The sequence below is a fragment of the Alternaria alternata genome (assembly GCF_001642055.1).
Source record: "Alternaria alternata strain SRC1lrK2f unplaced genomic scaffold CC77scaffold_21, whole genome shotgun sequence".
NCBI classification, from domain to species: Eukaryota; Fungi; Ascomycota; class Dothideomycetes; order Pleosporales; family Pleosporaceae; genus Alternaria; species Alternaria alternata.
The window spans coordinates 322,972-335,779 of record NW_017306210.1 but is presented as its reverse complement, the minus strand read 5'-3'; the positions used below and the strand labels follow the sequence as shown (position 1 = coordinate 335,779).

Sequence of the window (12,808 nt, the reverse complement as noted above, 5' to 3'; positions counted from 1 at the left end):
ATCAACTATGGGGGCGCTGCTTCAATCTGTCTAGTAGAAGACATTCTCTAGCTCGAACAGTTGACGTTATGGATATTTAATACCTTTCAGAAGCACTGACAGTATAGAATACACCCGTGGTTGACCCGATAGAGTACGTCTCATCCCACATCGTCCTTGCGACAAAGCGCCATGAGTAGGGTCGCATTCACTACAGATGCGTCACGCACACACCACAACACGCGAACGGTCAGATGGTCTCCCATCACGACAACAAACGACTCTCTGATACTCTTTTGCTGCACCTACACGCCCCGACTGGTCATCTTCCTGATTTCCGCCCTTCCAACCTCCGCGAACACGTTGGAATTGCAACCCTAACGAGGACGCATATACTTCGACCGCATCATGAGCTCAGCATTATCCGGAGCTGAAGGACCACAGACACCTGAAGATGTGGGAGGAGATCAACCGGAGCCAGCGATTGATGAACTGGGTCGCGTCAGGGCTGCGAACAAGTACGCCACGATTATTGCATCCAGACAGGCATACGGCCAACTCTTGTCGCCGGGACAGAGAAGCCGCATGGAATTGTGGGTCGAGCGTCTGCCCTACGACTGGCACTTTGAGGACGCGAACACAGCTTGCCTGATTGCAGTCACAGTGTATAAAGACTGGCTAGATTGGTCAGAGTCGAAAGCATTCTCCTGGCTCGACAAGCTCACCAAGTTTGAGCGCCGCTTTAGAATTGCTGGGGTCACGTATCACAAGATTCCGTATGCGCTGCGACATGCCTCAACTGTTACTAATAGCTACCGAATAAACCCTGTCATCTTAGTACGTCTGAGTCAAATCTTCGAGACCGATCGTCCACGTGCTCAGCAGTCATTCTTCCGCCCGTGGATTGAAATTTCCAATTCTGCCAAGGAAGTGTTGGGAAAATTGATAGCGAACAAGAACGAACCGGAGGATATCGATCGGCTTCGCATACTGGAGTCTGGATCCGAAGTTGCGCTGTCATTGCTAGCAAATTCACTGCCTAACTTGGAATCTGCATTGGCGTGGGTCGAGGAATACGTCGCAGACCTCGCTGATCGCTCCGACATTGATGGAAGCGACAATCTGGCCGCCAAGCATAGCCGTGAAGGAGGCTTGTTTCGGAGATGGATACAAACCTTCCCAGAGATTGAGTTGGGCACGGTACAATCTCAGTCTGAATTCACGGAAGGTTTCGTTAATGCTGTGTCCGGAGGTGAGGATATTGTGGAGTATAGATACTAGAATGCGTTGGCGAAAGCGATGTGAGTCTAGCGCTCAGCACTGCAGCGTGAGTTTGGAGGAAGAACTAATGATACAGCAACTCATCCAGCCCACAAGACTGTGTGAGTTGCTATTAAATCCACATCATGTCTACGTTCCTAGTCCTATAAAGTTTACTATCTCCAGCTTGCGATCGACATTTGCGATAAATTCAGAGGGACATTAGGCGATGAACAAGGCAAGTAAGTACACAGTGTCAATGACGTGCACATTGTTGTTGATGAATTTGCATAACGCTCGTTGTCGCAAGATCATAAGTCGCGTTGATGCGCAATCTCTCTTCGTTGTTCCTAGAACTGCGCAACCGAAAATACCCAATAAGGTCTTCGACCCGATCCGTATTGTAACGAGAAATTGACTGGAAACTACCATCATGTGTCGGCAATGTACGACTATAGATCCGGGTTCAGAGGAGTCATGCTCAATAACCTTTCGCATCCGCATCCGGGAGATTTTGGACCGTATCGATCATCTCTTACGGTGTTGCAACAATCTTGAAGACCGGTATAGAGAGGCAGGTATCGTTTTCCACAAAACCGAACGCGCATGTCGCCTTGCATGCGAACGGAACACCGAGTGGGCAATTCTTTACGCCAACCTCGAAAAAGCTTTTCTTATTGACAGCTACGAAGATATCTTTGCTCCTCTCAAGGACATGGAAACACGTCTCATGAAACTTCGCATAAAAGTGCAGCACGTTCCATCGGCTGCTACGGCGGGCGAGCTCATGGTTGCGTTCTGGCATGACTTGGCTCCTCCGACCGATGCTCTGATAGCGGAGTTTGGGACGTTCAAACAGTACATTAGTAAACTTCAGTCGGACGCTTATACCCTACGGTTGTTCAACAAGAAGTATTTTCAGGTGAATGATTTGGGCGTTCATAACGCTTGGTATGATCCTGTGGTGGATATGATCAACAACAAACGAACTGTGCGGAGCCGTGTCGGTGAATTCACGCTGTTTGCTGACTGGGTTCATAGCTTACCAGAGGCGCAGCGCGCCCTGGAGGTCCAAGCTGGGCATGATGGTTACAATCCTTCTGGGACCCTATTTGAAGACAGGCTGTTTGCTTATTCGATGGACTTGATATGGCGTACGAATGAGAGGTTTATACCTAATCGTCATCAGCCCAGTCGTGGTCTGCAGCACGGAGGAACTTGAGTTTTTTTTTGATAGACTTGGTAGCATCTATGCAAACACAATAATGAAAATGGGATATACGGTTGCAAAGTGAAAGAAGATTCCGAGTATTCATTCTGGATTGCTGTTTCTATTGCGCATCATGTCTTAGTTGGTATCATGATTGGTCGGATCATATGTCACCTCAAGACCTTGTTCGGGGGCATCCATATGCTCCATTTTCCAGTATCCGGAAAAGGTGGCCATCCAGTCAGAGTGTACGTATCCTAGGTCCTTAACCTTGACGTTGTACTGTATAGGGTGATGGATGCCAAAGTAAATTCTAGATGCTGTTGACAATGGCCTCTCATCCGCGTTCATGACGATCGCGATAGGCCCCTTTTGAAGCTCCTGTTCGCCTGCGACTAATTGTGGGCTGCAGCCGTACGAGTAAGCAATTGCATGTTCGTCGGGTCTGACGCCTGGCTTTGTGGTGGCGCGATTGTTGTAGGTAAAAACTGGTCTATGAACGTCAGTTTGCGTAGAAGCGGGATCAACGGCGACGCTTACACGGCGTAACAAAACTCTCTTCTGCATTTGACGACGATGAACCGTCGCACTTGAGCGTGTGCTAGTTCGCCGTATTTTGCTCGAGCGGACTGGGATAGATGGGACAAATCGCTGTTGTAGTTCGTCACATAATTTGGAGCATGCGCATCAGCATCGGTGAAAAGGATAGCGAACATCTGGAGTGATGGTCAGTGCAAGAATAATGGCTGAGTTCGAATGCATTCACCCTTCCTTCTCCAAAGTAATCTCTGTGCCTGACTTTGAAGCCTGTCGATGTCAGTTTTGCCTTTCGATGCTGATAGTGCAATGTTTACTTTGGTCCAGCGGTTCGTAAGGCACCGGGTTGTTCGTGTCGTAAGAGCCTCGAACGGGGGCTCCCTCTGTACTCATCACGCTGGCTGCTCCTGCTATCTGATTGCTGTGATAGACCGAGTCCATACGTGCTCCGATAACTTCCAATTCCATACGTGGTCGGTTATCCAAGCCTACTTGAAGCCAATCGAAAAACACCCATCCTTGCCCTAGATGCGGATGAGCTGACGTATCTGCTAGTGGAAGCGAGTACTGACCTTCTACATAATGCGTCCTATAATACATCTTATATAGTGCGTCCCATACTGTATGAAAATACCTCTGATACCGATGGTCCCATGTTGGCTCGGCATGAGTGGTCCACGCGGACCTTTGGTCGTCCGCTGTCTGAGAATAGTTAGAACTTTTCGTCTCACGACTTTGATCTATTTCAGTCCGATCGTCGCTAGGGCTCATGAATCTCCATCTCCCAGTGTTGTCGATACTAGGAATAAGTTCTTTCGCTGCCATCACATAGGCGATAGTTTGACTGCTAGAAGCTGCAACAATCATGCCATACAATTCCTTGCCACTCTCACCGATAACCAGCGATCCGCTGTCCCCATTTTCAATCACGCCTTTGTAAGCGAACTCGTAGATCTGTTGAAAGCGCTTGCTACCTGAAAATCGCATAACTCTGGGCACATTTCCGAGCGTACCGGAGATAGCACCACGTCTCGTCCATGCCGTGACCTGAGAAGACTTGGGTTCGGCTGCACGCATCTGGGTGATCCTATTCGGATTGGATAGGGCGAGATTTGCAAGCTGCTTTTGGAGCTTGAAGTCGTTGATAGTGATGATAGCGTAATCGGCAGACTTGTCAAAGTCATCATCAGCAGACAATTCTCCAAGTCTGAGTAGCTCAGAGGGGGGGTCTTTAGCGGTATCAGGAGAATCGTTGTGCATGGTCGAGATCTTTGATCTATGTGATTTCGCGCTATCGATATCCGAATCTCGAGATGTAGGAACTCTTAATGAGGCTGATATTGTGCCTCTGGCCTGTGAAGTCTCACTGTTGCAGTGATCTTCATCTTCACTGTCGCTATCAAACGGTATACCAAGATCGTCCTCTCCACTATCGATCGATGAGGCACCCCATGGACTAAAAACATGGGATACAGTAATGTATTTGTAAACTGTTCCATTGTATACCATGTTTGCGGTCGCCGTTCTTGATCGGTCTGCAGCGGTCTTGACATAGATCGGCATTGCTGTGGTTCGCAGCCGCTGTTCTGGGTTGTAGTAGGCTAATGAAGAGACAGCAAAACCTGGTTGGTTCGATGAACTAGATGTTGCGTCTTCTCTGGAGTTCGAATCCGATGCTTCGGGGCTACAAGAGGAAGGGTCTGCTGTATAGACACCAGACACCTCGCTAGGTGATCCTGCAACAGAGTGTATGGGACCCGATGGAAGGTACTTCAGAAATCCTATCTTGTAGTTTAAATCCTCCAGAATGCCGCTTCTTTCGATGGCGCGTTTGGCCTCTTCGCGTGATCGCTTGTCCTCGCTTGAAATGATGATCATGGGCTTCGCTTTCTGCGGCGTCTTTCCGATCATAAAGAGTGATATCGCTACTTCGCTGAAGGATTCCCGTCGTGACTGATTCAGTTCCTTCAGAAGTTTTGTTTCTTTGCTCTTGTAATCTTCGGCACATCTTCCTCGCGCCTCCCAGCATAGTTGGCCATGTTTCCATCTGGGATTCGCTATGTGATCGATTGGGACCGGATTGTCGACATCAACTGAACTCTGATAATCTACTCGCGTTCGCTGACGCAGCTTGGTGCTCAATTGAGCGAGACTTGTCTCTGTTTTCGCTGCTATAGGTGAGCATTGTTCCATGGTAACAGAATAGCCTGCGTGAGTTGGTTCCTCGTTTTGGCCGTGACTAGCAAGTAGCATTTTTATCGGGAAACAGGTGGTATGCAAACAAGGTCTTGTTTATCACGTCTGGTGTGATAGGAACGCATCATTAGATCATGTCTCCTTACCTTCAATAGATGGTGAAGTTCAGAGATTGCGAGTGGGCTGTGCCATCAACTGACCCCGCATTGCAGTTCGTTAAGTAAGCCGCCCCCACGAACAACGCATCATCCGGTGAGTGCTCAGCCCCAGGGACGTCACGATAGTATATAAACTTTGCTTAGAACGTAGAAAGTTTCCGCTATAAGATTGAAGGCATAAAGTATACATCATGGTAGATTCTCAATATCTAATGCATCTTGAATCTCAGTCACGACTGCAAATATGTCCCTATCTGGAAAGGCCAATGAAGGAACTCTGCAGATTCCTTGTAAGCGTAAGATTCTCGAGGCCTTCTGGCCATGCGATACCACGACACTACTAGAAGTGGAAGATGACGGAGAGAGATGCCCGTGGGATGCGTACTTTCGACACTATACAACGGAATGCAGGAAAGCGATTGGATCCGCTTGCGGTGAGCATGTGACCGTTCGGGCGCACCAAGATATCATAGATATCGTCCGACATATCGAAGCAGGAGCTACGAAAGAAGTGATCAAGAGATCGTTAGTGGTACTCGATACGCAGCAAAGAAGTGAAGAAGCTAAAAGCCGGATGGCAGAAGGGTCCGTTCGACTTGTGGCGCGCTTGTTTTTGATGATCGACGTCGGAGCCCCGTCACAGTATTGGATATGGGGTCCTAGTTTTCTGCCTTGGGATGACGAGCATGACGATCTGAAGACGGTACTTAAGAATCACTTCGTCATAAGTTCAAGACAGACTGGGAATCTTGTGTTTGAGGAAGAGTTCACTGCATTTAATTTGCAGCGCTTCACTGGGGTGAAAATTCAATGGAGCAACAATCTCACCGATCATTTGCGACTCGTCGATAACGACCGAAGGCTTTGCATTTTCCATCATGCGACTTTCCTCCAGCATCAAACGAGGTCAGTCTTCAATTATCCTGCTGTTCCCAGGTACTAACTGGTATAGTGAAATCTTTCCAAAGAATCTCGTTGGCGAAACGCTTCGAACGTTGGATTTATTGTTCCCACGACAAGACACAGATACCCAAAGATGGTTGAAATCTCAACAATCGCGAGACGATGACACCTTGACTCCGGACATTTCGCTGCTGAATCGAAACATGATGATGTCGACTGATCGCCGTGCTATAAACTTCGAGTACTGGCGCGATGAGTTGATGAGCTTGAAGGAAAGATTCGATCAGCCTAAACCAACCTCCCTCTCTCAATTCTGGTACGATCGAAGAAACCGGCCTCAATGGTACACCTTCTGGATCGCTGTTACAGTCCTTGGTCTCACGGTTTTCTTCGGCCTTGTACAAAGCATCGAGGGAGCTTTGCAAGTATACAAAGCATATCATCCAGTACCCAGTTAGAAAGAGGGCCAAATGTCACATGTGTCATTGGGGTAGAAAGTGATACACAGTTACAACGTCGCATCGCACCTCAAGTTTTGAACCAAGTTACCGTCAGACGGACATGATATGCAGTGCTCAAATGGCTGTAACGTATAGAGTGGATCTGGTCGCGATGGCAGATCGAATGTACAAGACATCAATCGCTGATGGGTTGGGGATAGAGGCACTGCAGTTGTTATAATGAATCGTATTTGCGAGTAACTAACATCGAGAAAACGTGATTTTAAAGCAGCGCATCCAGCAACAACACTGTAGATATCGTAAAGAAAAAACTGGTCAAGAATAATAAGAAACGCTTAGCAAGCTTGATTCATAGGAGGACGTGAAACCGAAACGTATAGTCGTAAGTCGTGAGAAGAAATGTATCCTCCAGGCGCGATGCATCAACCACTATCGGTGTTATCTGCATTATGAGTCACATCCAAGTCTTGTCTTGAATCTGTATTTTCCTGGTTCCAGTATCCAAGGAAGGTAGGTAGCCAATCAGGATGTACGTAGCCCAGGCTTTTGACTTTCACATTGTACTGGATCGGGTGATGAATGGCGAAGTAGATTCTCGACGCTGCAACTAGTGGCGTGGCGCCTTCTTCCATAACGATAGGAATGGAAGCTTTCACGAGCGGTGCTTCCCCATATACAAGCTGCGGCTGCGTTCCCACAGAATAGGCGATGGCATGCTCACTAGGAACTACCCCACTTTTGGTGGTAGCCTTATTGTTGTAAGAGAAGATCGGACTATCAGATGTTAGCAATGCCGAGACATTAGACTAGGTGAGCTTTTGCATACACAGCAAAGCAGAATTCGCGTTTCTGTTTAACGACGATGAACCTTCGGACCTGGGTGTGTGCGTATTCGTTGTATTTGACTCTCGAAAGATTTGTATTATAGTCGGTGGGGTTCAGCCCGTTAACGGCATTGGCACCCGCCGTCTCAGTGAAGAGGACAGAAAAGACCTGTGTGACTGTAAGTAATCTATACCTCACTGAGGCGCTTGCCACCTACCTTTCCTTCTTCAAAAAAACTACTACCTCTGACGAAGAAAGCTAAAGCAAGTCAGGATGATGTTGACGAGGTAATGTATGAATGCTAACAAGGATCAAGCGACTCATAGTGGCTGCTGGGTGCCGGATTGTGTGGATTGTAGCTGCCCTGAATAGTTGCACCTCGGCCGTCATAATTGTTGACTCCGTAACCGGCAGGCCCAGCTCCAGACGGTGTCACCGTTAGCACAGAGTCGGTGCGTATATGCTGAGGGAGCCAGTCGAAGAATACCCAGCCTTCGCCTATTTCTGATTAGCCGGTTTACAAAGTAGGAATTAGTTACAAACCTTCAACATAGTGTTTTCGGTAATAGCGTCTGTGTTGCGCATCCCAAACAGTATACAAATGTCTCTGGTAATGCTCGTCCCATACAGGTTGTTGTGATGGATCCATACCTGAAGCGGTGCTACATAATCCGTGCGCGACAGCTCAGGCGGTACAACGCTGCGCTGCAGGTATTTATGTACGTGGTCAAATGACAGATCGCGCAGAGCCGCATACTAGTCATATGCGACGACGCAAAGTCGTCTATCGTAACAGACATGACCCCGACGCGACCCTCCTACAGATGGCGATAGAGTGAAAGTGCAGGATGCGTTGGCGCGTGGGCCAGGCTACGACAGGCTGGCGAAGGCCAGGTGCCCGTACCAAGGACGACTCGCAGGCGAACTAGTGCGCTTTGGTACCAACACCCTGCGGGACGCCGCTTTACACAATCGGGTGCATGAGACACCACCATTGTGCCACACTTCTGCGCCCGCCAATCCGGGCCATCTGGTCAGTGCTCACCCCCTTGCGGATCAGCGTGGGTACCAGGGCGACGGGCAAGATTACAAATGGATAATACGTTGGCTTCGGCCACTTTCTACGGTCTGCCTCTTACTCAGGCTAGAGCCGCACCCGAACATACCGACATCTGATGTCTTCCCAGGAATGCAGTGCGTATCGCAACCCACTGGTAAGTTCGAGCTGCTTGTTTTTGACGCATGTTGTAGTCGACTATGATGTCAGAGATCGTTCTAACGAGCATAGCATCAGTCAATGAGAATGCGAAGGCCAGGAATTCAAATGAGTTTACAGATTTGCCGGATTCTGTACATCGAACGCGTGCGGTGGTGTTACCAGATAAGGACCAGCTTGGTAGTCATGCTCCAAACTCTCCCAATGCTCGGACTGTGGAGTTCTACAGCAATGGCAGTGCTAGCCAGAACGATGCAGCTCAGCCTCGTTCGAAGATACCACCTGTAATGATATATCCTCCTCCGCCACCACCGCCGATATCAATCGCCGAAATGAATGCTCCTCCGCCTCCTCCACCTCCAATGGACCTCCCGAATGGACTTCATTCCAGTTTGGCGCCAATTGTACCGCGGGATGCATCACTGGATAAGCTGGACAACGAGCAGCAATCGTTGCGGGATCTTTGTGACAATTTGGTGGGCGCACGGTTTACCTTGGCTGCGAAACGGAAAGAGCTACGTGATCTTCACATAGATACGGGTGCGAAGGACGGCCATGCCTTCAACCTGTTACGGCAATATCTCAATGAGATAGGTGCCGATGTGCCACCTAACATTTCACGTGCTCTTGCTGACGCGTCTTCATTACGAGACCGACTTGGCCTCTTGGAAGTTGATTACGACGAAGCCGAAGCCAGATTCAACACACTAGAGTGGAGATACTCTCGCAGAGAAACAAGGTTCGTTGAAGAGGTTTTGAATAACAAACTCGTACCAAGTGAAACGCTCGACAGAAGTCAGAGTGCAGAAAATTTGGAAATTCTGCAATTAACCCGTTTCATGGAACGCCCTAATGACGACAACTCCATAGCTTCAGTCCTTCCAGCTTCTAGTGACCAGACAGGCATCGGATCCATGGAGGAGCTATCCGCGTTTCTAGCAGAGCAAGGCTTAGTGGTCCCACGTAGTGCGAGTATAAGATCCTCACGACCTCGCTCGCCTCGGAGCAATCTGAGCGATTTAGCTTTAGTTGAAACGAAGAGCGCGAATGACATTCGTCTGACACATGATCATCTGCGCTGGGTGGAGAAGATGAGCAAGATTCACGAATGGTTGTTTGATATCGTGGACAAATCGCCGTTACAAAAACTGCGTCTGAAAGCAATGCAGGACTTTGGTTTTACAGACACAAAAACATGGTGGGCGCACACTAAATGGCTTTTGGTTCAAGACTATTCTACGTACTTCCACACTGGCGATTCTACGGTATTCAATCATACCATGGGCGGGGACGTTTCCGAAACTACAAAGGAAGGATTGAGCTCAGTGTCATCTATCGTCGACCTTTGCAGTACAAACCACATGCTACTCGGTATCCAGGCATCAGACGTACCTGATCCTGCTACTTTGCCAAGCACCATAGGGTCAAGTGATTACCAAGAGATGAACAACCAAGCGCAAATGCCTCAAAAGTGGCCCTCCGACTCGAGGAAAGAACCCACGGGCTCAGCAATCATACCTCAATCGCCAAAACGCCGTATATCACATAGAAGCATTGCCACAGACGGAACAGCTTTCCGCCAGATAAGCGGATCCCAGAGACCGCGGAAACGTAATCGTTTACAGAAGCGATATCCTTTGCCTGAATTCAAGAAAGCAGAGGTTGGGGAAGCTGCAACACTACCAACCAACCCTAACAACACTACCCTTTCGGAAAAGGACCTTTCGTGGCCAATTATGGATCCCGGAAGCCAAAACAACGATGGTGAACTGCCTAGTCGTACTGGTAGTACGCCTCGCCAACGCTCAGAATCAGAACAATCTTCGTCGTCCGCCACTCAAGATCTCAAGCCAGCACAGACGGACAATCCAAAGTCATGTCTTGTCATGTAGTCTACTTAGTGTTGAAGTGTGTTGCTTGCTTTCTTCCTGTTTCTTATGTTCATTATGCTTTTCTAAGTCTGTTCGAGCCGTTTATGCTCACCATACGATACTATATATAACTTACAGGGGGACTCTGATGTGGCGCGCTGCGATGACTTGAGGCCACTAGGTCTATCATTTTCGACATGGATTTCCAGTACAGATTTTTTTGTCACGGAGTATCATCACATTCCCGCTTGATAGAGGTTCTCTTTTCGTGTGCTTTGGAGTTGGGTCTGCATATTTTCAATCCCTCTTGTATCTCTCTCGGCGTTCATTCCATTTCTAGTTTGTACTTGTAAACAGTTATACTGGATCCAGTCTTCATTGAGGGGATTCTTCCCGCTAAATCCTGGTACGTCGACTACTAAACTTGACAGACATCGGCAGAGAGCGACCGTACAGCTAAGCGATTCATAGGACATGTTTGGACAATTAGGACTCTTTCCAAGAGTCGTAGAATACCCATGACCTTCGCAACATAAAATGTCCCGCATATCCTCTTTACATCTACACGTTTATCGAGCCATTGTATCTGAACCCAGGTGCGCTCAGATCTGATTCACCTGTTTGAGGACCTAGCATCCTTCACTCTCTCTGCGTCCACTCACGTTTCAACTCTCGCTTGGAAGGCGCAGGGCCAATGAACGAGTAGCTGCACTGAAGATGCGTATGACCAAGCTGTCATTCAACATATGGATCCCATTCTAAGAGTGAGTCTCCAGCGGAGTCATCTCTGGATTAAGAGCCGCAATCGCAACCATAGCCGATCGATTGCAGGCACGGGTCTAGCAGGCAGCCTTCAAATGCGCTCAGCCGGGCTGCCTAGGCATGCCGCAGTCCTGACGTATAGTTGCGACACATGGGCGTCTGCTATGCGTCACCATCAGAGGAAACACAGCGCCGCTTTGACAGAGTTATGTGTATGCGGAGATGACCTGCAGTCTGCAGCATACAATATCTTATCGGCTGCTCGAGGATCGCGGTCGTACCCCGCACTCGCAAGCTTTAGCCTCAGCGATTAACTTCAGTAGCCACACAATCCATGTCTTTGGAAGATAGCACACTCGGTGCAGTGGACTGTTTCGTGCCATTCGAACTCAGATTCTAGAGATGAAACGCTAGCCAGGTTTTGCAGGTACCGGTGATCTTACGCAAGAAGGCAATCGGGCGAGGACCTGACAGGGCGACGAGATTGTGAGCCGAGAATAAATAAACCCAATTAGCTGCACGGAGGCTGGTGACAGCGGAGCCGGCCACTTGAGACTTTCACATGCCTAGTCTGCATTTCAGCTCCATCATCCTGCCATCAAAACAAATGGAATCTTTACCTCTCAACACAGTTGCGACGTTGAAATAGAGTTGCCTCTAGCTCAGTAGCGAAATGCGATCTTATCTAGCTATTCTCGTTATGTAGAGGTCCTTCATTGCTCAAGAATTCCGGTGAACCTGCGATGGCGGGCCGCATCTTAGTAGGGGGGACCAGCCGAGACCCAGTGCGGAACGAACGTCCCGCGCTTGTACCCGGCGGATGCATGCAGCCCCGTTACATGATTATCCGAGTGCCAACGTGATAGCACTATGCACTCTCTAGAAATCACGACCTGTGGGGGCCGAAAGGTAACGATGACGAAGTCGTATGATTATGGGTAAGAAGTATTCGTCATGCCGGAAATGTGCATGTCAGGGTATGCCTAGCTGTTGTGGTTGGACCTATGAGATCATGTCCGTTACCTGCGCATCGCGATCTCCCATGTCTGTGGCTTCTCCGAATGCTGATTGCCTGTTTTCAGGCATTTCCAAACATTTCCAGCCGCACCCACGGACTTCACAATACCTTCACCGCGCTTGCCGCCGCGTTAGTTCCAATACAGGCTCCTTACTATGCATACCCAAGACTAAAGCAATAAGATAACGAATACATAGTATCCAATCATCTGCTATCGATCAACACGATGTGGAAGCCCTAGAACCCAGACTTGTGGCGAATAAAGAACAAGCGGGCATGGCTTGCGAGGATGTGCTTAAACCTACGCAAACCAGCCTGAAGTGTACAGGCTCTCGGCAGCATTGAGCTCACACCTACTAGGTTGCATTCTAAGGGGATTCGTAGCCGTTCATTTTACTAGCATGTAAGCGTC

At 48.7% G+C, this 12,808-nt stretch overlaps 7 protein-coding genes across 7 annotated transcripts; 4 read left to right on the top strand and 3 right to left on the bottom strand.

The window, feature by feature from the left end:
* Positions 1 to 195: 195 nt before the first annotated feature.
* On the top strand, positions 196 to 1,277 carry CC77DRAFT_382402 (hypothetical protein). The gene has a single exon (XM_018531447.1). It carries the CDS (start codon positions 388 to 390, stop codon positions 1,258 to 1,260), a length of 873 nt encoding a protein of 290 aa, XP_018381979.1. The 5' UTR covers positions 196 to 387; the 3' UTR covers positions 1,261 to 1,277.
* Positions 1,278 to 1,672: 395 nt separating this feature from the next.
* On the top strand, positions 1,673 to 2,461 carry CC77DRAFT_1012172 (hypothetical protein; the record flags this gene model as incomplete). Its single annotated transcript, XM_018523750.1, has 1 exon — positions 1,673 to 2,461. The coding sequence occupies one exon, from the start codon at positions 1,673 to 1,675 to the stop codon at positions 2,459 to 2,461; it is 789 nt and encodes a 262-aa protein (XP_018381978.1).
* Positions 2,462 to 2,587: 126 nt separating this feature from the next.
* CC77DRAFT_1065011 (hypothetical protein) lies at positions 2,588 to 5,239 on the bottom strand (the record flags this gene model as incomplete). Its single annotated transcript, XM_018528775.1, has 5 exons — positions 2,588 to 2,942; positions 2,990 to 3,165; positions 3,216 to 3,256; positions 3,304 to 3,510; positions 3,559 to 5,239. 5 exons carry the CDS (start codon positions 5,237 to 5,239, stop codon positions 2,588 to 2,590), a joined length of 2,460 nt encoding a protein of 819 aa, XP_018381977.1.
* Positions 5,240 to 5,584: 345 nt separating this feature from the next.
* On the top strand, positions 5,585 to 6,701 carry CC77DRAFT_997039 (hypothetical protein; the record flags this gene model as incomplete). Its single annotated transcript, XM_018536499.1, has 2 exons — positions 5,585 to 6,246; positions 6,293 to 6,701. The coding sequence occupies 2 exons, from the start codon at positions 5,585 to 5,587 to the stop codon at positions 6,699 to 6,701; spliced, it is 1,071 nt and encodes a 356-aa protein (XP_018381976.1).
* Positions 6,702 to 6,814: 113 nt separating this feature from the next.
* CC77DRAFT_1023906 (hypothetical protein) lies at positions 6,815 to 8,390 on the bottom strand. The gene is made up of 5 exons (XM_018525761.1): positions 8,073 to 8,390; positions 7,836 to 8,027; positions 7,747 to 7,787; positions 7,531 to 7,697; positions 6,815 to 7,478 (listed from the first exon to the last, which is right to left on the bottom strand). The coding sequence occupies exons 1-5, from the start codon at positions 8,176 to 8,178 to the stop codon at positions 7,127 to 7,129; spliced, it is 858 nt and encodes a 285-aa protein (XP_018381975.1). The 5' UTR covers positions 8,179 to 8,390; the 3' UTR covers positions 6,815 to 7,126.
* Positions 8,391 to 8,660: 270 nt separating this feature from the next.
* Positions 8,661 to 11,023, top strand: CC77DRAFT_1023905 (hypothetical protein). The gene is made up of 2 exons (XM_018525760.1): positions 8,661 to 8,743; positions 8,818 to 11,023. The coding sequence occupies exons 1-2, from the start codon at positions 8,719 to 8,721 to the stop codon at positions 10,635 to 10,637; spliced, it is 1,845 nt and encodes a 614-aa protein (XP_018381974.1). The 5' UTR covers positions 8,661 to 8,718; the 3' UTR covers positions 10,638 to 11,023.
* On the bottom strand, positions 10,746 to 11,291 carry CC77DRAFT_382194 (hypothetical protein). The gene has a single exon (XM_018531446.1). The coding sequence runs from the start codon at positions 11,162 to 11,164 to the stop codon at positions 10,853 to 10,855; it is 312 nt and encodes a 103-aa protein (XP_018381973.1). The 5' UTR covers positions 11,165 to 11,291; the 3' UTR covers positions 10,746 to 10,852.
* Positions 11,292 to 12,808: the final 1,517 nt, after the last annotated feature.